General features: G+C 46.5%; 1 protein-coding gene across 3 annotated transcripts in view; it reads left to right on the forward strand.

Moving 5' to 3' along the window:
- Positions 1–14,292, forward strand: part of CALCRL (calcitonin receptor like receptor) — an 82,223-nt gene extending 67,931 nt beyond the window's left edge. For all 3 annotated transcript variants that reach the window (XM_088655825.1, XM_088655843.1, XM_088655870.1), the window contains exons 9-13: positions 3,022–3,082; positions 3,200–3,266; positions 4,383–4,601; positions 6,379–6,420; positions 9,434–14,292. In XM_088655825.1, the coding sequence (XP_088511951.1) occupies positions 3,022–3,082; positions 3,200–3,266; positions 4,383–4,601; positions 6,379–6,420; positions 9,434–9,655 (611 nt within the window). In that variant the 3' untranslated portion in view covers positions 9,656–14,292. The remainder of the gene's footprint in view (positions 1–3,021; positions 3,083–3,199; positions 3,267–4,382; positions 4,602–6,378; positions 6,421–9,433) is intronic.
- The last annotated feature ends 10,999 nt before the right edge of the window (positions 14,293–25,291 follow it).

A 25,291-nucleotide genomic window follows, 5' to 3' on the forward strand; every position in this document is an offset into this window, starting at 1 on the left:
ATTGATGGCTCAGATACACAGACATTATAATGAGTCACTTTTAATTAGACTCAACAGGGCTCAATGGGAGTTTGATTTATCGTCTAAAAGGTGTCAGTGTTAACATAAATGGTTTAATTTTAAATCATTCTTCATTTATAAATGTGTCTCTAACCTTACATTGGCATTATAGATTCTTTATTACTGATTAGAAGGGAACTGCAATCTAAATCAATCGAAGTTCGAAAGACTTAGCTAGTTCAGAATCTGGGGACTCATTTGTACAGCTGCAAATTAAACGTTTTAAGTCTGTTGTAAAGTGCAATATGCAAATAAGACACTAGATGGCGAAAGTGAGCTATGGCAAATTCAATGTATTTTTAAAAACGTTTTTTAAAAACACATTTTCACAAGGAGGTTTATATCTGTGTAAGGATGCTTCATTGATGCAGCACTTACAATTCACCCTGTCCATCACTGCAGGGGTAGCAAAACTTAGTGCCAGCCCATTTGTAATTTGCTTTCTTTTGTTTTGGGGAAACAAAAACAAAACAAAACAGAAACACTGAGGAAGAAAGTTTGTCTGTGCTTTTCTTTCATGGGCTCCACTCCAGCAAAGCACTTAAAGGTTTGCCTAACTTCATGTGAAATCTGGGGGAATTCATAGGCTTAGCAATTGAATTTTCAATCTCTCCTTCTGGCCATATTCAGGCTAAGATCACATTTGAGTTACCAAGTAACTTAAACAGGCTCAAGTGAGGTTTATTAAATAAAAGAATCGGTTGTGCCAAAACTGGAGCTTGAACAAACAACATCTTTTCATTTCCCAAACAGAAATTGCTTTGCGGTTCTCTTGAAGAATTCCAGATGGGCAACTGCAGAGCAAAAACAACAAAGAATCCTATGACACCTTAAAGATTAACAGATTTATTGGGGGTTGTGTTTTCATGGGGTAGAGCCTACTTTTGTCAGGTGGTCACATATCTAGACTTCTTCCTGCTTCTGATCAAGTGGGCACTAATCTACGGAATCTTGTCTCACAATAAATTTGCTTTTGGGGTGTTTCGGGACATTTTGTTCAAGGAAGTTCAAGTTTGTACATGATTATTTTTATTTTTTTAATGTTGACTCCACTGGCACTGAATAACATCAAGGTGAATTACGGTGTGGCATCGCTTGACTCGGGTGCGTGCTCCTACCTGCCAAACAGCCTTCCGTCTTGTTTTGAGGAATAACACACTATTATCCTCAACGTAAAGATCTGGGAACGGAAGATCAGGTGGTCTTCAGATCGCAGCCAGAGCCCCTGGTTGAGCTGGAATTTGAAATTGGGACAGGTAGTTTGCCCGCACACAGTTTGGTGCTCCCTCCAGTGTTTCTCTTTGCATATGGCTTCGGAGAGTGCAGATTTGGTAGGCTCACCTTTAAATGTGAACAGAATCCTTGATCCCCGGTTGTTAACAAGCCATTAATTTTCATGCGGAGCTAGGGTGATCCAGGGCTTTTTTTCAGCCGGATCTCGGTTCCGGCACCTCTCAGGTACAGTGGTACCTCGGTTTATGAACACAATTGGTTCCGGAAGTCTGTTCATAAACTGAAGCGTTCATAAACTGAAGCGAACTTTCCCATTGAAAGTAATGGAAAGTGAATTAATCCGTTCCAGACGGTCCGCGGAGTAAGCGTTCATAAACTGAAGCAAACTTTACCATTGAAAGTAAGGGAAAGTGGATTAATCCGTTCCAGATGGGTCCGCAGAGTACTTAAACTGAAGCGTTCATAAACTGAAGCATGGGTGTAATTGGTTCCGGAAGTCTGTTCATAAACTGAAGCGTTCATAAACTGAAGCAAACTTTCCCATTGAAAGTAATGGAAAATGAATTAATCCGTTCCAGATGGGTCCGCAGCGTTCATAAACCGAAAATTCATAAACCGAGGTGTTCATAAACCGAGGTTCCACTGTAGTAGTAGTAGTAGTAGTAGTAGTAATAATAATAATAATAATAATAATAATAATAATAATAATAATAATTTATTATTTATACCCCACCCATCTGGCCGGGTCTCCCCAGCCACTCTGGGCGGCTTCCAACAGAAAAATACAACACAATAATCCATTAAACATTAAAAGCCTCCCTGAATAGGGCTGCCTTCAGATGTCTTCTAAAAGTCTGGTAGTTGTTTTCCTTTTTGACATCTGTTGGGAGGGCGTTCCACAGGGCAGGCGCCACCACCGAGAAGGCCCTCTGCCTAGTTCCCTGCAACTTGGCTTCTCGCAACGAGGTAACCGCCAGAAGGCCCTCGGTGCTGGACCTCAGTTTCCGGGCAGAATGATGGAGGTGGAGACGCTCCTTCAGGTATACTGGACCGAGGCTATTTAGGGCTTTAAAGGTCAGCACCAACACTTTGAACTGTGCTCGGAAACGTACTGGGAGCCAATGTAGATGTTTCAAGACTGGTGTTATGTGGTCTCGGCGGCCGCTCCCAGTCACCAGTCTAGCTGCCGCATTCTGGATTAGTTGTAGTTTCCGAGTCACCTTCAAAGGTAGCCCCACATAGAGCGCATTGCAGTAGTCCAAGCGGGAGATAACTAGAGCATGCACCACTCTGGTGAGACAGTCTGCAGGTAGGCGCAATTGTCATTCTAAGAGGACGAGGGAGGTGTTCATGGCGAGTTCCGGCACCTCTTTTTCTAAGCAAATAGCACTGGGATGATCTTCCCTGTTTTGTGCCCTTGCTTTGAATGCAGGTTCTATACTAACCCAGCAGCTCTTGTTCCTGTTGTCTTTCCTCTGGCCAATGTGTGCTTCCTCTCACTTTTGCTGTCTGGCAGTTAAAGCTGAGGTCTTTTTGACATGAAGGGAAATGAGGATGATCTCATTCTCTGGCCAATGGCTTGGGCCAGCCTGGACTTCCGTTGACCACAACCTTCTCCAGGGGAGGGTGACCTCTCAGTGGCCCTTATTCCTGCGGCAGCAGAGGCCACAATATCCTCTCCTTGCTGCTTCTTTTCTTAGTAACGAAGATCCCGTTTTCTCTTTGCAGGATTCCCGCTCATTCCTTCCTGCATACATGCTGTAGCAAGGACCCTATATTACAACGACAAGTAAGTCAAAATGCAATTCAGCCTGCTATCTTTGAAACAAATCTCGAGAGCACCTTTTGTGAGAGAGAAGACAGATTATTATTCTTCCCTAATTCTGATTTATTCTCTTCCTTCCAGCTGCTGGATCAGTTCAGAGACTAATCTATTGTACATCGTTCATGGTCCTATTTGTGCTGCTTTATTGGTATGAATTTTTAAAATATTACATTGGTTTTTTTATTTTAAAAAATCCTGGTTTTATGTCTTGGCTTTCATGAGGACCAGCATGATTTCCTACTTAAAAGGAAGTAGGCCTTAAAGCAGGGGTTAGCAGCTTCAGTCCAAGGTGATGATCCACGCCCACCGTGTGTGTGTGTGTGTGTGTGTGCGCGCGCGCGCACGTGTGTGTTGTTAGTTATTATATTTCTGTTAACTAGCTTCTCTGTAAGAAGATTACTTGCTCAAAACTTTCAGTGTTCTGGACAGTGGGTGCAAAATGGCCTGTTTTTATATTTCATCAAATAAATATTTTGATATACATTGGAATTTTAATTGCCAAATAGTTTTTATTTATTTATTTTTTTAAAAAAATACTTATTAGGCTGCAATCCTGCAGCTGGTTTGAGGCTGGCTGTCAACACAAGTGCAAGAGGGGAAGATCAACAGTGGAACAGAGACTCCCTTGGGAGGTGGTGGACTCTCCTTCCTTGGAGGTTCTTAAGCAGAGGTTGTGTGGTCATCTGTCATGGATGCTTAGCCGAGATTCCTGCATTTCAGGGGGTTGGACTAGATGACCCTCAGGACCTTCCAACTCTACAGGCCTATGATTCTATGATTCTATCATCCTCAGGCAGAATTATACTTATGCCACCAGAGGCCCATGTGTACCCAGAAATCTCCATCAACATAGATGTTCTGCTAGCTGTGTTCCACCAACAGCCAAAATGAGGTTGTGTGTGTGTGTGTGTGTGTGTGTGTGTGTGTGTGTGTGTGTCGAGGGTAGCCATAGATCTACATGATCCAATAATCTTCCACTTCCCCTGAAATGCCCCCAGAATTGACCCACAGTTATGGAAAATTCCCTACCACTACTGCCAGTATCCTGCCCTGGCTTCCATAAACTGGCAGAGCTGTGCATGCGGCGATTGTTCTGCCATGGAATTGCCCGCAATCCAATAGGATTTTCACAATGCGTTATGGAGCCTCCCCCAAAACAAGTGCAGTCATGGCCTCTCTTGCACACAGCCCACACAGGTCCTTAGCGTCGATACCGTATGACAAAATTATCCACGTTAACACTGTCCTTCTCCTTCCCTTGTAGGTGAATCTTTTTTTCCTCTTGAACATTGTGCGCGTGCTGATCACCAAGCTAAAGGTCACCCACCAAGCAGAATCCAATCTCTACATGAAGGCCGTCAGAGCCACCCTCATTTTAGTGCCGCTTCTGGGCATCGAATTTGTACTGTTTCCCTGGCGGCCCGTGGGCCATATCGCCGAGGAGATTTATGACTATGTGATGCATATCCTTATACACTATCAGGTATCAAATCTGCATGTGGAGTTTGCACTTGGGAGTACAGGAATGTCAAAAAAGAAAAGAAAAAAAGGAGTGATGTGCTCGTGATGATCAATAACTGATCCAAATGCCCCTTGCGAGCCTTGTCAGATGCATTCCAATTTTGGGTTTTGCTTAAGTGCTGTTGATAGGGACGCGGGGGGCGCTGTGGTGTAAACCACAGAGCCTAGGGCTTGCCAATTAGAAGGTTGGCGGTTTGAATCCCCACGATGGGGTGAGTTCCCATTGCTCAGTCCCAGCTCCTGCCAACCTAGCAGTTCGAAAGCACGTCAAAGTGCAAGTAGATAAATAGGTACCACTCCGGCAGGATTGTAAATGCCGTTTCCGTGCGCTGCTCTGGTTTCGCCAGAAGCAGCTTAGTCATGCTGGCCACATGACCTGGAAAAATTGCCTGCGGACAAACGCCGGCTCCCTCGGCCAGTAAAGAGAGATGAGCGCCACAACCCCAGAGTTGTTCAGGACTGGACTTAACTGTCAGGGGTCCTTTACCTTTACCTTTAACCATTGTTGATATATGCAGTACATAACGCGGGTGGCACTGTGATCTGAACCAATGAGCCTCTTGGGCTTGCCCATCAGAAGGTTGACAGTTCGAATCCCCGTGACGGGGTGAGCTCCCATTGCTCTGTCTCGGCTCCTGCCAACCTAGCAGTTCGAAAGCAAACCAGTCCAAGTAGATAAATTGGTACCGCTGTGCCAGGAAGGTAAACGCCATTTCCGTGTGCTCTGGTTCCCATCAAGGTGTCCCGTTGCGCTAGAAGCAGTTTGGTCATGCTGGCCACATGACCCGGAAAGCTGTCTGTGGACGAACCCCCTCGGCCTGAAAGTGAGATGAGCGCCGCAACCCCACAGTCGCCTTTGACTGGACTTAACCGTCCAGGGGTTCTTTACATTTTTTACCTTTACTTTATACAAAGCAGATTCACAAGGACTGGGGAGGGGAGCAGACAGTTGGTCCAACATTTTCTTCCTCTAAGAAATGTGCCCTCTACTTTGCACAATTTTGCAAGGCATAAGGAATAGAGCGGATGTGTTTGTATAGCTGGAACATAGCCTCAAAACACACTTCCCTCTACTCTGCATTTAGGCTCTGACTTCCCTGAAAAAATTAGCTCTTTTCAGCTCTTTACCACTTGCTGCTTTGACACCTTTTTCTTTTTTAAAAGGACCTTCTTCCTAATAACCAGATTTGTCTGTTTGATGGTGTTTCCAGCATTCACCAACAGGGTGGGCTCCAGATGTTTAGGACTACAACTCCACGCAGCCCAAGTCAGAATGAAGTTAGCAAAGGCTAGTGATGGCAAGAGAAAAATATTCAGAATGAGGGTCTCACTAGGGGGGGAAAGGGCAATTCCCCCCCTTTTTAAATTAATACACATTTATTCAAAAGTTGCAATACAGCTTTTTCCACTGCCATAGTATCACAGAATGATCACTCCAATCTTCAATCCCTTGTCACTGTCATGTCAGCTCACCGAATACCCTCAGTAGGAACCCAACCGATCTGGTTTGCTAGATGTTTCCACTTAATATATTCCCTGCACAAACACCTCTGGTGGCATTAAAATACCCTGTTCTTCTCCAATAAAAGAGAATGGCACCAACGTAGCAGAAAGTCAGAGCTCAAAGCAGCCGAGAACCAGTGCAGGAAAATGTGTCCCTCTGAGTTTCTGAATTGCATCTGAATTTTATTAAGTGTGTTTGTCTCATAAGATTTACAACTTCTTGTTTTGTTCCACAGGGCTTGTTGGTGGCAACCATTTTCTGCTTTTTTAATGGCGAGGTACAGTAACTGATTTCTTTACTTTTTACAAATGAAGGTTCTTTCACATCACGATACATTTGTGTGAAATTGCTGGTTTGTCCTTGCTTCCATTTCCCACCACAAAGCTGAGGAGAAACATTTCTTTTAGCCCTGTGAACTCTTTTAGCCCTGTGTACATGGTGAGCTGCTTTGCACAAAAGACTCAAAATGTGGAACAGCTTCCACATAGCTGGGTTTTAATCATCTCGCACAGTGGCCATTTCTTCATGTACCTCACAAACTACTTGGTCCTCCTGTGCAAGCTAGGATAATTGGTCTCCTTCAGTCATTTGCTACAGAAAACGGATGTTGGTATGAGATGGAAAATCCCTCTTGAAGAAGGAAATACACTTCCGTACCATTCAGTACTGGATTCACAGAGGAGTGGTAATACCATTGAGAGTCTGTTACCAATAAATGGATTCCTGGAATTATGTGGCTCGAATCCTAAGTTTATTTAAGGACGTTTGTGGAAGGAAACTTTCCCTTCCTCTGAGACCAGCAGCTACTTACACACACCCCAAAAAACCCTTTCTAGTGGTGTGTGTGTGTGTGTGTGTGTGTGTGTGTGTGTGTGTGTGTGTGTCGGGGGCCCATTTGGGATGAGATGCAGGGAACGGAAGGGGTGGGAAAGTGATGGGAAACTTTCCTCCCATGGACTTCCTTAAATTATATTGAAAGCCCAGTTTATGTAAGCAGCTGTGGAAACGCACGAATATTTCTGTTTCCTCCAGTATGGTGAATGTGCAGCAATGCACTACTTCTGCATCACTGAGAACCAGGGGGGGGGGGGCTGGGGGATAGCAACTCAAGCATCTCCCCATAAAAATGAGAAGCCAAAAGAGGACACAGTTGTACATCCCACCATAGTAGGGAAGACCGTGGGCAAGTTGAATGATGGGACAACTGAATCTGCTGCTCACAGCAGCTTCAAGCTCCCTTCTGCTCCTCCTGACCATGGTTGTTTATCTTTAAACCCAACTCAGACAGGAAAACCCTTCAAACAGAGGGCCCCTCTAAACAGAAGACTGACAGCCTTTCAAATACAGTAGATGGTTGCCCTCTATGAAGTGGGGTACAAGGCCACTCTAAATGCAGATGGTATTATAATACTAGGGGAGGGTCGCCATATTTCAAAAACTAAAAGCCAGGACACCCCAAAAGTTGTTGCGTTTTTTTTCTTTTTTATATAATAATACCCAAAAAAGCAATTTTTCGATCGACTTGCCTAAATCCAGGACAAAGCACCACCTTTGAAATCCCAGTAATGTCTGGGGAAATCCAGACATTTTTCAGGGGCTGATTCCTTTTTAGCATGATTCTGCACACACAGCACAACATGATCACATTCCATCTTTCTCTTTTTTCAGTGGGTATTTATTTATGGTTAATGAGTTTTCCCCACATAAAATTCCAATAATAAAATTTATTTTTTTATTTTCAACTTCCCAACCCATTTTCCGTGATGTTATTCTTATTCCCTCTTTGCTGCACCCCATCTTCCCTCTTTTTTTAATCATTATCCTGACAAAATAATCTCACATTCTTTCTGTTGCTCGTAGTCCGAAGCCTGGTCGTGGGTTCTTCATATTGTAATATTTCTTCAAATAATCCGAAAAGGGATTCCATTCTCCCCACCCTACCCCAAAAAACTCAGCCATCATTAAATTCTCTTATTTTAGCTGTTAGCTTTGCTGATTCAACATAGCCCATTACTTTCCTTATCCATTCTTATTTAGCGGGAACTTCTTCATCTTTCCATTTCCATGTCCAAGTATCCTAGCTGCTATCGTCTCCAGTATTTGACAAAGCAGATTCAGTAACCTTCCACTCCTGATGTCAACGGTTCTCAGAGGGGATGGGTTCTGGGTTCTGCATACCTTTTGCCAAAGCTGCTGGTAAACTCCGCTTCCTGTTGCACAGGTGGCCTCCCATATTGTATAAACGGAAACTATTGTAAAACAGAACATCCTTCCATAGCCCTTCTGCAAACAAACACAGGCCTCGTGTGCCTTCATCTGTTTTATCTCATGTATTTTTAAACAAGGTAGGAAAGCAGACTGAGCTCTATTCAGGAAGTGGCATTTCCATCAGCGCCGCGAAAATGTGAATCACATTTGCTGATTGAAAACCCTTGCCAGATTATGCGGATGCATAACGTTTAGGAAGCTATGGTGCTTTAAACCATGCTGAACATCTCACGTCGGTCAACGTGTTTTGGGGATATTTATTGTTTCCATTTGTACAGAGGTCACCAGGCAATCTCCCACCCAGGGGTCACCAGGTCCAGGCCTACTTAATTTCAGAAATTAAACCAGAGGGTTTCAACCTTTTCGAGTCCATGGCTCCCTTGACCAACTGCATTCTTTGTGTGGCTCCCCTTGAGTCAGTTCATAAGGAAGGATTCCACCATTGTGTCTGTTGCTGTTCACATTGAGGAGGAGGAATAAAAAAAAAAATTGTCCAGTAGCACCTTAGAGACCAACTTAAGGTCCTACTGGACAATTTTTTATTTATTTTGACTGTGTCAGACCAACACGGCTATCTACCTGAATTGAATTTATTTATTCAGACCAACACGGCTACCTACCTGAACTGAGGAAGAGGGAGTCCGTGCCTCCGGTCCTTGAGCCCCTGCTTAATTCAAATATATAAGCTATTCAAAATTAGGAGCATAAGGTGAAGACAGTGCCAGATTATCAAATAAGCAGAGTAGGCACCAGCCTATAGGTCCTATGACAGCAGATCAAAATTATATTGATTTGATCTTGAAATTGGTTTATTAACATTCTTGTTTGGTAAAAGCAAAACAAAAAACCACCAACATATTAGGAGATAATTTGCTGGTGGAGGGGGCTCCACGGGGTTTAATCTGGCACTGGGAGATGAAAGCAAATGTGTGCCATTTTCTATGCTTTCCTTCTTTCTGATATGGCACCCGAGGCAGCCATCTTTGCCAACCTGTCCTCTGTCCTCTTCTTCCCTGAAATAGGTCCAGTCTGTTCTGAGGAGGAACTGGAAGCAATACAGGATCCAATTTGAGCACAGCTTTTCTCACTCGGACGCCCTTCGCTCGGCTTCCTACACAGCCTCCTCGATCGTCGACGGTCAAAGCTTCAGCTACAATCGCGAGTGCAACGGTGAATATATGAACGGCAAAAGCATTTACGACACGGAAAATGTTGTTTTTAAAGCCGAGAAGCTGTACGGCTGATTCTCAAAGACTCTTTATTCCCACCCTCATGATATTTTGAAAGGATGACTCCAGGAGCCAGCAAGACAGTCCCCCCCCACCCACTCACACTTTTTTTGGTCAGTCTTTGAACTCGGCTACTCTTGAAGGATGTGACGGATTTCAATTTCTTTCTCACATGTGCTCATGCCTTAGCATATCTCGGCATGTGAGTGCTTGCTCTTTGTTTGTACACTGGAGCTGGTCTTGCCCACCAACTGAAGTTTCATGCTCTGACCTCTGGGTGCCCAACCTTCGGAGAAATACTGGCTGAAGTTTTCACGGGGATCAATCAAGCTCTAGATCTACATATGTGTTTTGTACATATAGATATGTGTCAGGATAGATAGACGTTGCCTCTTCGGCTTCTACCGTGTAGACAAAGTGGGCAATTCTTTTGTATGACGGGAATCAAGGGAAGTTTCGGTTTATTTTCAGCGGTTTTGTATCATGACTGTGGGTTGTCCAAGAGGCTGTTTTGTATGCTCAGAAGAACTCGTAAATGCTGTATTTATCATGTCGTGTTGTCTTAAGTGCAGCCAGCAGAGCAGCCTAAATAAGTATTGGAAAGGATGCAATGATTGTAAAGTATTCTATATGTTGACTGTGCAACATTTAACTCTGACAAAGATAGATATAAATCTGCAGTATAGACAATGGCTCTGATTTGATTGACATTAGTCGTTGACTAACCTGCTCCATTTGCTTCAGTGGGACATGCTATAATACAATGGACCCTTACTTGAGATTGAGGCCCATGGAATTTGATGTGAACAGCTCCTGGGTATATATGAACAGGATTGGGCCGTTAGTCACAACTTGCTTTCTCTGACCCAATGATTTAGCTCGTATTGACCACTATTTGAAATGCAGGGTGTCACAAAGCCATGGGGAATCTTCGGGCCCGAATGCTATGCTTTGCTTCTTCATCTTTTCGTTCAGCTCCTCTAAGGAATCTCTCCCTCGAGTTTCCCTTTCCTTTTTGCACAAGGATCTGTTTTTGAATGTGCACAAAGTGAAGCGACCGTGTGCTCCTTGGTGCACATTGTCGAATAGCATATATGAAGTTTGCACTAGAGGAAGTAGCAGGTTTGTATTTCGTAAGAGGAAGAAAATCAGGCACTTAAAACTCACATTCAGTGATGCGCAATGCAATGCAATGCAATGCAACACAATGCAATTAATCGTTTCCAGCTGGTTTGTCTCCTAGGTCCTAGATGTTTCAGCCAGAGCACAGATTTGGATGTACTGCAGCTGCGCACTCTTCTTGTGGTACAGAAACCTGGCTGACTATATACTGATGGGAAAGGCAGTGATGGGAGAATGAGTTGGCCATAGCTAAGGCTTATGGACCCAGGAGTCTGCATTGGCGGCAGCGCTTACAGTAATTTGGTATAGAAGGCATAGGGCAGGGATTAGGGCTGGGCAGTATCTGTTTTTCAACATCATGGTATATTGCCAGCCAAACGTCACAATATACCAATCTATCACGGTGTTGGAAATAAGGATGGAACTATGTAGAGGTGAACCGTAGGGCTAGGCAGTATTCGGTTTCCAGCTTCCTGATACATTGTGATAAACTGATCTATCGCAAGGTCTGAAATAAGGATGGAGCTGTTTTTAAACTTGGCGATATATCACCAGCGAAACATCGCGATGTACTGATATATCACGATGTCAAGTTATGCAGAGGCGTTGACCGGCCCTCACGGTTCTCCCCACATTGTAAGTTTTTCATAGCGTGTACGCATCATGATTTGCAATGTATTGCCAGGTCCAAAACTATGAAGACGATGTCGTGATATGGACTCCGAACTGGACTTCAAATCGCTATATTGCCCAGCCCTAACAGGTCAAAAGAGGTGCTAGAAAAAGAGGTGCTGGAACTCACCATGAAAGCCACCCTTGTTCTCTTATAATGGCAATGGCACCGACCTGAGAGGGGTCGGAATCGAGTTCCGGTGAGTTCCAGCTGGAAAAAAAGCCCTGGGGATGAGGAACCTGTGGCACCTCCGATGTTGCTGGACTGCAACTCCTCTCATTCCACGTATACCCCCCAAAATACTTAAATCCAGCAGAAGTCAGTGGGATGCAATGTAGCTTAACTGCATGCAAGAAAACCTTCTGGGAGCCTTAGCCTCTTGAGGTCTGCATGTAAGTGTGATATTCTTGTTTCTCATGCCTTTCCCAAACTTTATTCTGCTGTCTCCACTTACACTGAGAAGGGCTTTAGTCTGTGGATAACACCACTGGTGCATTTTTAAATGATGAGGTATTTTAATTTTAGATCATGCATATTGACTAGCAGGAAAAAGCTACGAGAGCACATGGACCTAAGGTGAAATAAATTCCCCAAAAGACTTAGGAACAAAGAAAATGGGTGTGGGGGTGTGTGGTGGTTCCTTTAAAATGTCTACTCACTGCTACTGGTGATAGAGCAGTCTCATACCAATGTGGTTCAACTTCTGACTTCTTATGAAAGGACTGGCAAGGAACAAAATGAAGCCCCTTCGTCTTTCTCAGAACAACATCTGCCTAGAAATGCCATGGTGCAATGTGAAGTGTTCCATTTCCTTGTTTTTTTCAAGGTTGTATGTTAATTGTCATTTAACAGGCTTCAATAGGCAGCTAATTTTGTGATTAATGCTTTTGAGGTTTGAAAAAGCTTTGAATGGTTGCCATCACGATCGCATAATCGCATTCAGATGCTTTAGGGAAAGCTCGGCAAATTCTTGTTATTTTGTTATTTAGGATGGCATTTGGCGGAGTAATGAAATGTATTGAAACAGCCATGTGGTGTTACAAAATTCTAGCCACTGGGTTCTTGGAGCCATTCCTGTCATTTGAAAAAGCATGGATTTATTCAGGGTTGTGTGTTGCCTGTGATTCCATGGCAGTGCGTAAACTCTACAGGATTCATGTTCCTAAGAATATCTTCTTCTTTTTAGATTTATAAAAAAAAATGGTTGAAAAATGTGTGGTCCGATCTCAGAATCCAGGAGTCAGAGGGAAATCTTCCACTGAAAGATCCTTCCAGTCCCTTTGGGTAGCTCCTCCTCTCCGTGACTAAATTATGCAAATATATTCCATTTTATGTAGGTCACAGCATTCAGATTTTGGGTGCAAAGGAGTTTTTAAATCTTAATTTTCACTAGCTTACAGTGCTGTACTTACAGTGTGTCATCTGGAAACACATCTGGGCCTAAAGTTGCACAATAAACATGTTTTAATTCTATTAGACGCATCTTTCTTGGAGAGATGACACACAGATTTGCCCTACCCACGGTGTCACTGAAGGACAGATGTTCGTTTTACAACTTTCTTTTCTGTGGAGCTTGCTCATGGGTGCGGTACCTTAGGGCTCTTCCCTTCCTTTTCAAAAGCCATGCAAAAGGAGAGCTTTGAAATGTCATTTTGTCTGTAGATTTTAATCTAGCAGGCTGCTGCGTTGGCCCAAATCTGAGGTAAAGTCAGAATCGTTTCATTGCATCCAAAGCCAAGCTGTGAGTCTCGGGACATGCTGTGACTTTCTTTTGTAAGCAGGGCGAGAAGGCTCTGCATATGCAGTCTGGAATCAGGAATATTCCTTCCAAAGAAGACGATGGAAAGCACTGGAAACACAGAACTTTGGATTGTGGCCATGCGTGCCACGATGCACCTCAACAACAGCCATTCCTTTCTTTATTTCTAAGTAACTCCACCTCTGCTCCCCTCCCCCCCCAAAAAAAAGAATTCTTACTTTCTTTGAGACCCACATATCATTTCTGTACACTGTCCTGGATGTTAGGTCATTGTAACTTGAGTGCTACAACGCTATCAGCTTAGGCCTTTTTCAACCTGCATGGACATTACGTGATCCACCTATCACTTGTGGATTCTCAGGTGACTACAGTCGTACCTTGGAAGTCGAATGGAATCTGTTCTGGAATTCCGTTCGACTTCCAAAACATTCAGAAACCAAAGCATGGCTTCTGATTGGCTGAAGAGGCTCCTGCAGCCAATCAGAAGCCGCAGAAGCATTGTCGGACGTTCGGGTTCCAAAAGAACATTCACAAACCGGAACAATCACTTCCAGGTTTTTCGGCGTTCGGGAGCCAAAGCGTCTGAGTTCCAGGGCGTTCAGGATCCAAGGTACGACTGTATATGAGCTCTCTGTATGGGAATATATTGCAACTGAGTAGATATCGGGTGATAAGAAAGTTCTCTCTGTGGTGATTAATTGTCGCTTGATATTTCAGCCAAGAGACAACCATGTCTGTATGAGCCAGCCCTTAGTGGCTCGAACCCAGAGTTATTCCTCATCTACAGGGCAATCAATCCATTCTTGCATGGATGGTGTATCCTCTTATAAATGTGGTTAGTAAACTAGCATCTTGGAATAATGGCACTTTTTGAAGGCAGTTCAACATTCTTTTACAGTCATCATTTTACTAACCTAAGAAGTCAAAAAAGGGATTTTTATTTCATTTTAAAGTATTTCGCCTTACATCTGGTATCTCATAATAATGACTATCTAAATTTTAGTGTTACAGTACTAGATATTTCTTCAAATGAATGAATATCTGTTTTATTTTTCCTTCTGCTGCTGATGCGTTCAGTTAATAAAATGTCAGAAACTACTATTTGAGTGTGATCCTTAAAAGATTCTTAGTTGCTCTTCTTCTCCACCAAGGTTAACACACACTTCAATCTCTCCCTGCCCTCCAGGGGCTTTCATTGCATTTCTGGACTCTTGGAGGTTGCCCATTTTTTCCAATGCCATGGTCAATCAGGCAACATCCAAGACTGAATCATGTTAATGGATGATTTACAAGGGCAGGGACAGTCCCAGATTTAGGATGGAGGACCCACATCAGTGCCTCTGAAGCAGGGAGAAACCATGGGCCAAAAACTCATAAAGTTTGCTTTTTGTTGCCTTTCACACTCTGCCAGTGACCTCCTCTGCAGCCATTGGGGTTGGGTGTACTCTGCTCCCCTCCTCTGTCAGTCCATCTACCTGCTTGCCTTCCTCCCTCCCTCCCTCCCTTTCCCCTCCTTCTGCAACTCTTGCCCAAACTCTCCACCTTCCTTCCCTCTAAGCCCCACTGGGTGCTTCACTCACACTTCTAATAGTGAGCATGGAGCCCAAAGGCTGCAGAAAGTCCCCAGAATTATACCCTAGCAATCATTCATCTAGACGCCCGATTAATTTCTGCCCAGCCATTTCTTTCAGCAGAAATTAAACAGCACTGCTTCATTGTTCCATATCTTGGATAGTTCACGGCCCATCCAGAAGAGTCCTCCTGCCTTCTCCTTCTTTGGCAAAGTGCCAAATAACTCATTGAAGAACATCACAGGATAGGACCACTCATAGGTGCAAACTCCCTGGGGCCCTGGGTGCCAGAGCACCCACAAAATTCACCATGAAGGGGCCGGGCACCCACAAATTTTGGTGCCAGGGCTATGCACACTGCATGGCACCCACGACCCCGACCACCCACGGTTGTGGGGCCAAGCTGGCACTCCTGGCACTAGCACAATTAGAGGGATGACCAAAGAGAGTAGAGTTTGTTGGATGGTGGCAATTCATTAATTGCCTGCAAATTACTTTGGGGTGTTCTACTAAATTTAGGTACGATTGTTCAAATTTTAGCCCTTAAGCGGAAAATAGAAAATAAGCAAAGCCTGCAATGCAGAGAAATGTAAAATGCCTATGTGTGCACAGGGACTGTGAGGATCACAGGAGAGATAAACAATAATAAGAGAGCTGGCATCTAACTTAAAGCACTTGTGCCCTCCTGATGTTTGCAAACTTGCATGAGCATCTGTGTGCAAGAACCCTCCTTTCGGGCTGATGGAAGGTGTTACTGAAAGTCAAGCAAAGCCCATTCCCTTTGTAGGAGAGATGGCTGGAGAGTTTGTTGTGTCTTTATAAAAAGCCTGGTTTATTTACAGATGCTCCAGATAAGAGATTTATAGGGTTGCGTCCTACATGAACAGGCAGTGTTCATTCCAAAATAACATCACTCCCAGATGTGAAAGTTAACAGGCTCTGGGCATATAAAGCCAAACAATCTGCTTCTCATGAGTTTTTTTTCCTCCCCCAGCTGCTAAAGCTGCCACAATAAAACAAGCTTCTACAACCCCTAGGGTTGCCATACTTCAAAAAGTAAAATCCAGGACACCCTGAAAGTTTTTCAGTTTGGGTTTTATTTTGGGGAGGGGGTGGGGAATCCAAAAGTTGTTGAGCATTTTTTAGACCAAAAAAAACATGTGATTGACTTGGCTAAGATCCCTAGACATACGGTACCCCAAACCACCCCCTACTCCTCGCTGGTTACAAGAAAAACCGCATGAGTTCGATATGGCCGCCAGCCTAAAACAGGATTCCTTTTACCTGTTAGTTACTACAGTGGTACCTCAGTTTACAAACACAATTGGTTCCGGAAGTCTGTACATAACCTGAAGCGTACTTAACCTGAAGTGAACTTTCCCACTGAAAGTAATGGAAAGTGGATTAATCCGTTCCAGACGGTCCGTGGAGTACTTAAACTGAAGCGTACTTAACCTGAAGCGAACGTTCCCATTGAAAGTAATGGAAAGTGGATTAATCTGTTCCAGACGGTCCGTGGAGTACTTAAACTGAAGCGTACTTAACATGAGGTATGAGTGTAATTGGTTCTGGAAGTCCGTACTTAACCTGAAGCATACTTAACCTGAAGCAAACTTTCCCATTGAAAGTAATGGAAAGTGGATTAATCCATTCCAGACAGGTCCGCGGAGTGCTTAAACTGAAAATACTCAAACCGAGGCGTACTTAAACCGAGGTATGACTGTATTTATACATTTGCACTGTCGAACCTTACCTTCTCTGGTGACCTGGGCCCAAGCTTTTCTTGAAAGTTAAAATAAGGAAAATCTGATGTAGACTTGTTCCATTCCTTTACTGAAGTCACTTTCTGATAAACAGCCAAACAACAATAATAATACAAAACAAAAAATCTAACTCAAATACATAAGAGAGCTTGGATAACCCAGTCTTTTTGGCAGGTCACAAGGATGTGCTGTTTTGGCATGAGGGAATTATTTGTTGTTTCCTTCAAAACAACAGCCCAGATAAAAACTGATGAACGTACAGTTCTGTTTTACAATTTCTACAAAGAGAAAATGTTAGTCGATTCAATTCCTTGTCTCTCATACAACAAATGAATGTTGAGAAAGAAAGTTGAAAAAGCTAACATCCTCAAATATTCAGTTTTTCATTCTTTTTATTGGAAATGGAAATGAATTAGTTTTTCTCCTTTCCTTAATCATTTTAAATGTGTAGTACTGTAATACAGAATGTTTGACCGCAAAAATTCCAGCAGCAGGGGGGAGAATACAATATATCATGAAGGCTATAATAAATAAGAACGAACACACAGGAGAAAAAATATATTGTAAATATGGTAATAACTATTACATATATTTATTAATAAATATGAATAAAAAAGACTCGGAAATCTCTCACACAACAATTAATACCTTCGTATGGACATTGAGACATTGTTCAATTCCAGTAATTGTATGAAAGGGGTCTCCTCCCTTCCATTAAGGGCTTACTGTTTGTTTCCATGGAAGTGATTTTAAAATGTGAAACTTTATACACTCAGGGAATTTCTTTTTTGTTCACCGAGGCTGACAAATGCTGGAAGGGTTGTGCATGTGTTTTGCTAAGAGTTGTGAAACTGCACATGCTCAGAATATTTTTTTTCTGGTCCACGAAAGCTTATTCCTCAGGCTTTTATATACTGTACATTATTTACACAATGAGTCCCATCTGATTGGCTGATTCTGCTTCCCTCCTGGAGCCCGATTGGTCTTCTCCTGCAGGCCAATCAGTTGTTGCATTCTACGATCCTACCAGCCTAATAGGCTGATTAACTTCCTCCTGGGGTCTGATTGGGCTGCTCCTACAAGCCAATCAGTTGCTGCATTCTATGATCCTACCTGCCTATTGTTCTAGAATCCAAGATTGGTACATAAAACTGGGCCTGGGTATGGGCTAGGGCCACGTCACAGCCCCTACGGGGACCCCACAGGGTGCCACTATCTGATGTAAGTTATAAGGCACCCCCTATCGGGGGTTTACCCTTCTGTGGACTCCCTGCAGGTGGGCAGGAGTCAAGATATAGCCTGGCTTCGCCCCAATGCCTTAGCCAAACCGCTCACATCTGTAACCAATAAAGTTGTGGCCTATTTGAACCCACAAACCAAAATACTCCATGTCAGTGTGTTTTATTGTTTTTCTGGGAACTTTGTGGCTCGGGTGCCTTGGCATGCAAATGCCGCTGGGGGTTGCAGGGTGGGCCCTCAGTAGTACACACATAATGACAAATGCTGTGCAGGAAAGAAATGGCATAATATATCTGAACCTTAATCTAAAGAAGCACAGTACAGTTCCTGCTTCATCATCATCATCATCATCATTATTAGTTTATCCCTTTAGGTCAGGGGTCAGCAAACTTTTTCAGCAGGGGGCCGGTCCACTGTCCCTCAGACCTTGTGGGGGGCCGGACTATATTTTGAAAAAAAATAATGAACGAATTCCTATGCCCCACAAATAACCCAGAGCTGCATTTTAAATAAAAGGACACATTCTACTCATGTAAAAACATGCTGATTCCCGGACTGTCCGCGGGCCAGATTTAGAAGGCGATTGGGCTGCATCCGGCCCCCGGGCCTTAGTTTGGGAACCCCTGCTTTAGGCACTTGGCTTTGTGCACAGAAACAACTTTGCAGCCGTCAAGAACAGAGCAGGATGGCACTCTCACAAGATTTGAACTGGGCCGAATGCAGGATTTGTAAAGAAGGCTAAATCCCACGTGACTCATTAATACTTGTGCATGCATCCACTGTCGAAACCTGACAGAGAGCTTGAAAAATAACAAAGTACAGTAGTTATTTTGTGCCTTTTCTGAGTCGCATCGCCCTTAGGCAGGGCTGCCTTCGCCTCTTTGTTGTTGGTGGCGAGGATGTGCTCCTCCTGTCAGCGTGCAGAATGTTACCATCTGCAGCGTGAGGTGGTGAGAATATGTCCTTAGGCAGATGAACGTGCCTTAATCCAGCCTTCCCCAACCTTGTGCCCTCCAGATAATAGTGATTTAATAATCATTTTATTATTTATACCCCGCCCATCTGGCTGGGTCGCCCCAGCCACTCTGGGCGGCTTCCACCACATACAAAAACATATGAAAACATCAAACATTAAAAACTTTCCGATACAGAGCTGCCTTCAGATGTCTTCTAAAACAGGGGTGGCCAACTCCCAAGAGACTGCGATCTACTCACTAAAGACTGGCAGTGACCTACCCCCTATTTTGGGGTTCAGGTCAAAGTTGTTGAGATTTTTTTTTAGGAAGTAAAGCCCTGTTATGTGGAGTTCAGTTCAAATTGTTGAACTTCTTTTAGGGAGGAGGGAAGGCCCATTTTGGGGGGGGGGGTAAAGGGCCAAAATGTTGAGCTTTTTCTAGGGGAGCCAGAGTTGTTCAGCTTCTTTGGGGGGAGCCACTGATCTACCAGTGATCTACCACAGACATCCAGTGATCTCCCAGTAGATCACGATCTACCTGTTGGACGTGTCTGTTCTAAAAGTTGTGTGGTTCTTTATCTCTCTGATGTCTGATGGGAGGGTGTTCCACTGCCGAGAAGGCCCTCTACCTGATTCCCTGTAACTTCGCTTCTCGGAGTGAGGTAGCCTGCAGAAGACCCTCTGAGGTGGTCCTCAGTCTGGACAATGGAGGTGGAGACATTCCTTCATTTATACTGGAGGAGATACTTTGGACGACAACTTCCTAGCTGCGGCTGATGGAAATTGTCATTAAACCAACTTCAGTCTGCAGTATAGGATACAGCTTTTGCGTTTCCCATGGATTGCTATGTTTGGAAGATGCCCTGGTTTCTTTCTTCTGATCCCCACAGGTAGACAAATATGCAGCATCTTCCAATATTTCAGCTATTGTTCCATGTGTCTGTTGGAAACAAATGGGTGATCCCGTTCCAGGAACTGGCAATAGTGCTGGTGACATATGTACGACAAAGTCTTGACACAGCAGAAATGCCTCCCATAACAGAACTGTTAACTAGACAGCAACCGTTCATGGAATGCCATAAAGCAGGGGCTCACTCTCACAATTCTTTACAGTATTCCTCTGTCTTGCTTGCTCAGCCAACTTCGCTGATTACATTTTGATGTCTACCATCGCCAATGGTCCTATACACAACAGAAGTTGTCCAAGCAAACCCTGCTGCTATCACCAATTTCTGGATATTCTCAAGGACTTTTATTTGTCATACCCCAGGGGGCAGCATTTGTGCCATGCCTGGAAGAATTAGAACAGTGGAGTTCAGCAGAGAGCTTTTGGTCCCTTAAAAAATCAGTGATGTCACAGTGGCCGGAGTGGACTACTTCAGAGTAACGACGCTACGCAGCTCTGCATTTTATTCTTTTATTGGTGCTGCGTATTTACAGTGCTCAAGTCATTGCTATTTACACGGAGCGATGTTGTCAGTCGGTTTCAGAACCTCCTAATGGCTTTTGGCGCGTCTTTCTCCAACACAAAAGCTTTGGCAGACCCATCCTCTTGCCCCTCCTCTTCCTGCGTAATTCTGGAGTTGGGGGGATGGGTCTTCCCCCCTTACTTGCCCCTTCCTGTCCCACCTGGGACCCTGGCTCCTCTACCTTGCCTGAGCCTCGGACACGACTTCCTGCTTCCCCACTGGAATCGGAACTCTCCCTGCTTTCCCCTTTGCTCGGGGACGGGCTTGAACTCAGGAGGGGAGGGACTTCGCGATATCCCCTGTCCCTCACATCCACCCCCCTCCCAAGCTCTCCTTCACCCCTCCCCAGGCCCCCCCCATGTGTCGGTGACGACTGGAAGCCTAAAAACTCGGTGCTCTCCGAGCCCGTTGGTGTGAACACCTCCCCCCAGTCCTGCGAGCCCCCCCCTTCCGCCTGGGAGGACGGGAATCCCAAAAAGTCCGTGGCGTCAGAGCTGGTGGGGGTAAAAATGTTTTGCCAATCTGCTCCTTCCTCTGACTGGGTGGATCTTGGCGACACCCATACCTCATCCTCTGGTTCCTCAAACTCCGCTTCCCAGCGCCATGGTGAGCTGTTCTCCCGTGCCTCCTCCTCCTCCCCCTCCCTTTCCATGTGCCAGGGCTTGGGTCTGTGGGGAAAGAGGGCGTGAAATTCTTCCACCAAGAATTCCTCCTGTATCTGAGTGGCGGGAACCCATTCATTCTGGGACGGTGGAGCATCCTCCCATGCCATGAGGTACTCCAGGCCCCCCACCCCCCACCTTGAATCCAGGATGGCCGTGGCCTCATTGAGTTGCTCCCTGCTTTCCCTCTCCCCCCCTCCCTCGGGGGTTTGTTCGCTGTCTCTGAGCCTGCTGCTTTCCCTGTACGGCGACAGCAGCGATCTATGAAACACTGGATGCACCCTCATGTCCTCTGGCAGTGCCAGCCTGTATGCCACCGGGTTGACCTGTTGCGTGACCGTGAAGGGGCCCAGCCATTTGGGTGCCAGCTTTTTGCACCTCCCCCTGGTGGGAAGGCCCTCCGAGGACAACCACACCTTGTCCCCCACCCTGATGACCTCCCCTTGTCGCCTGTGGCGATCTGCCCCCTTTTTGTACGCTTCCTTGGCCCTCTCCAAGTGTTCTCTGAGCTGCTGGTGCACCGTCTCCAGTTCCTCTGCCCAATCCTCAGCCTGTGGGCCCTCCTCCTCCTCCTCCCTCTCCCTCTCTGGGAAAGATCTGAGGTCGCGCCCGTAATTGGCCTTAAAGGGCGACACCCCTGTGGAGACGTGCACTGCATTGTTGTAGGCAAATTCTGCTAGTGGCAAGCGATCCACCCAGTCCGTTTGCCGCTGGCTGACGTAGCATCTCAGGTACTGCTGCAGAATGGCGTTGACCCTCTCCGCTTGTCCGTTGGTCTGCGGGTGTCTAGCCGTCGACAAGCTGACCTCCACCTGCAGGAGGTTCATGAGCCGCCGCCAGAACCTGGAAACAAATTGGCGGCCACGATCCGAAATAACCCTTAAAGGTAATCCATGCAGTCTGAAAATGTGATCAACAAACAGTTTGGCTGTCTCTTCTGCCGAGACTGCCCTGGCACACGGTATAAAGTGACACATTTTGGACATGAGGTCCACCACCACCAACACTGCAGTCTTACCCCTGGACGAAGGCAGATCTGTGATGAAGTCCATGGACACCACTTCCCACGGCCTGTGTGGTGTGGCTAAGGGCTCCAGCAACCCTGGTGGCGCTGCTCTGACCACCTTCGCCCGCTGGCAGGTGGTACAGCCCCTTACATAGTCTCGAACATCTTCCCTCACCCCTGGCCACCAGAAGTGTCTCATGACTAGGTGAGTGGTCTTGTCCCTTCCAAAATGCCCCGCTGTAGGGTTGTCGTGCATCTGCTTGAGGACCGTACGTCGAAGCTGGGTGGTGGGTAGGTACAGCGCACCCTTGTAGAAAAGCAGCCCTCTGCGTTCTGCAAAGTCTTTTGCCTGCTCCCTCCCCCCTCTCAGTTCTCTGAAGATGCGGTTGGCAAATTCATCCGCTGCCGTCAGTGCTGTGAGTTCTGCCTCGCTCACCACTGCTGCTCCGCAGGACCATGCCGACGGGGGGAAAATGTGCCTTGGGGCTGGTGGCGCCTCCTCCTCCATGTACTCTGGCTTGCGGGAGAGGGCATCCGCCCTGACATTCTGCTCTCCTGGGATGTAGTGTATGGAGAAGTTGAAGTTCGAGAAGAACTCCGCCCACCGTATCTGCCGCTGGTTGAGCACCCTGGCAGTTCTCCAGAACTCCAGGTTCTTGTGGTCTGTGCACACCTGGATGGGGTGCTTGGCGCCCACCAGGAAGTGTCTCCAGTGCTGGAACGCCGCGTGGATCGCAAGAAGTTCCCGATCAAAAACTGTGTAGTTTCGCTCGGGCTGGGTCAACTTCCTGGAGAAGAAGGCACAGGGTCTCCACTCTCTGTTGGCGTCCAGTTGCAACAAAATGGCGCCCACAGCCTTATCAGAAGCATCTGTTTCAATGCGTAGGGGCGCGTCCTGAACCACGTGGAACAGGTTCTGGTCTGAGGCGAACACCCTCTTGAGGCTTTCGAACGCTGCTTGCGCCTCTGGTGTCCACCTGAACTTCTGCTTGCCTCTCAGGCAGTCAGTGATGGGAGCCGTAACTCGAGAGAAGTTCTTGATGAACTTCCTGTAGAAGTTGGCAAAGCCTAGTAGGCGTTGGGCATCTTTGCGCGTCCTGGGGCTGTGCCAGTCCAGGATGGTCTGCACCTTGTCCTTGTCCATTGCCAGCCCCTTGTCTGACAGCTTGTAGCCCAGGAAGTCCACCTCCTTGGTGTGAAACTTGCACTTCTCCAGCTTCACATACAGGTGGTTCTCCTTCAGGCGCTGTAACACCTCCCTGACGTCCTTCACGTGCTGCACTGGGTCGTTGGAGTAAATAAGGATGTCATCCAGAAAGACCAAGCATTTCCTGAAGAGTAGGGACCCCAGGACGTGGTGCATGAAGGCCTGGAAGCATGCTGAGCCCCCTTGCAACCCGAAGGGCATCACCAGATATTCAAAAGAGCCCAGAGGCGTGAACATCGTGGTTTTCCACTCATCGCCTTCCCGGATCCTGATCAAGTTGTACGCCCCCCTCAGGTCTAGCTTGGTGAAAATCTTGCCTCTGCGTGCCGCTGTCAGGAGATCATCCACTCTGGGCATGGGGAAAGCCACTGGCTCTGTCACCGAATTCAGCCGTCTAAAATCCACCACAAGACGGCGCTGTTGCGTGTCTTTCTTGTCCACCCAGAAGACCGGGCTGCCCCCTGCTGCCTTGCTTTCTCTGATGAACCCCCGCTTGAGGTTCTTGTCGATAAAAGCGCGCAGATCCTCCAGTTCCTGGTCTGACATGGCGTACAGCTTGGCTGGGGGTATAGTTGCCCCAGGCACCAGGTTGATCTGGCAGTCAAAAGGCCTGTGTGGGGGCAGGTGGTCGGACTCCGCTTCACTGAAGACCTCCTGCAGGTCCCAGTATGGTTTGGGTATCGCCTCACCCCCTTTGACGTGCATGGTGGCCACCGTGGCTATCGGAGGCCCCTCCCCTGGTTGGTGCTGCATGCAATGTTCCAGGCAAAAGTCCGATCCAAAAGTGATGCATCTCTGATGCCAACTTATGGAGGGGTCGTGGCGCGCCAGCCAGCTCATGCCCAAAACGATTGGGGGGTCTGAGATGGTGGTGACGTTGAATGCCAGTGTCTCTGAGTGCCTTCCAACCGTCATTCTCATGGGGGGGGTTTGATGAGTGATGGCCCCTCCCAGCAGCTCTCTGCCGTCAATGGTTGCCACGTGCAGAGGAAAATCCAGCTGCAGAAGCTGGATCTGGTGCTCTTCTGCAAAGTTTCTCGAGAAGAAGTTGGCTGAGGCACCACTGTCAATTAGGGCGAGGACCGTCAATGGATAGCCATTTGGGAGCGTGAGCGTCACTTCTAGAACCACTCCTGCTCTGGGAGGGGTGGGCTGGCTCTGCTCCTCTCTGTGCGGGTGGGTGGGCTGGGGCTGTTGTCTGCTGACTGTGCCTGGCTGCCGCCCCTTGTCTCCTGCAGCCAGGCTTTCCCGTTTCCCTGCTGTGGTGCTGCGTCAGTGGGGGAGGGCACAACCGTTCCCGCCTTTCCTTGCCACTCCCTGCGATGTGGGCAGTCTCTGACGAGATGCTGGGGGGAGTTGCAGAGAAAGCAATTCCCACCCCTTCCCTCCTTGCGTCTTGGCGCCGCTGGGGTTTGAAAAGCCCGCGCGCGCGCGCTATCAATCTGCATGGGTTCCTGGTCCTGACTGGCCCCAGGCGTGGCTTGAAAGGGTTGTTGAGGGAGTGGCTTCTCCTGCGACCGTGGGAACCAAGCCCGCTTTGCGCGCGTTGCTTGCTTGTCGCTCCATCTGGATTCCTGCCTCACCCCCACCGCCAGAGCCGCTTTGCTCAGTTGATCCATATTACTGGGCTTTGGACCTCTCGAGAGCTCATCCTTCACCTCCTCATGCAACCCCAAGTAAAACGCCGCTTGCATTGGGGCAGACTCCAGATCCCACCCCAATCTGTGCACCAGCATGGTGAATTTCGCCCAATACGCGCGAACTGTCATATTTCCTTGGCGTAAATTATGAAGTTCCTCCTTAGTCTGGTCCATATGACTATCGGACGAATACATCGTTTTCAAACCTTCTAGAAATAGTTTGACATTCTTCATGCAAGGATTCCTTGTTGCAATTAACGGTCTTAGCCACTCCCTGGCCGCCCCTGTAAGGTGCTCCACAATAAACGCTACTCTGTGCTCATCATCAGGGAACTCATCGTGGTGCAGCTCAAGAGCATACACAATCTCAGTCTCAAAGCCCTGAAACTCCTTCGGGTCTCCATTGAACTTGCTTACTAGGGTCCCGGCTCTCCTTCCTGGCAGCACTTGGACTTGGGGTGCCCCTCCCGCCTTGTTTTTCTCTGCATCCAGCTTGTTTTGGAGGTCTACCGCCACCGCCCTTAAATGCTGCTCTTTTTCCTGGAGCTCTCTCACCTGTTCCGCAAGTTGTAGCCGGTCGTCCTG

The sequence above is a fragment of the Zootoca vivipara genome, chromosome 1, assembly GCF_965207765.1.
Source record: "Zootoca vivipara chromosome 1, rZooViv2.hap1.1, whole genome shotgun sequence".
Classification (NCBI taxonomy): Eukaryota; Metazoa; Chordata; class Lepidosauria; order Squamata; family Lacertidae; genus Zootoca; species Zootoca vivipara.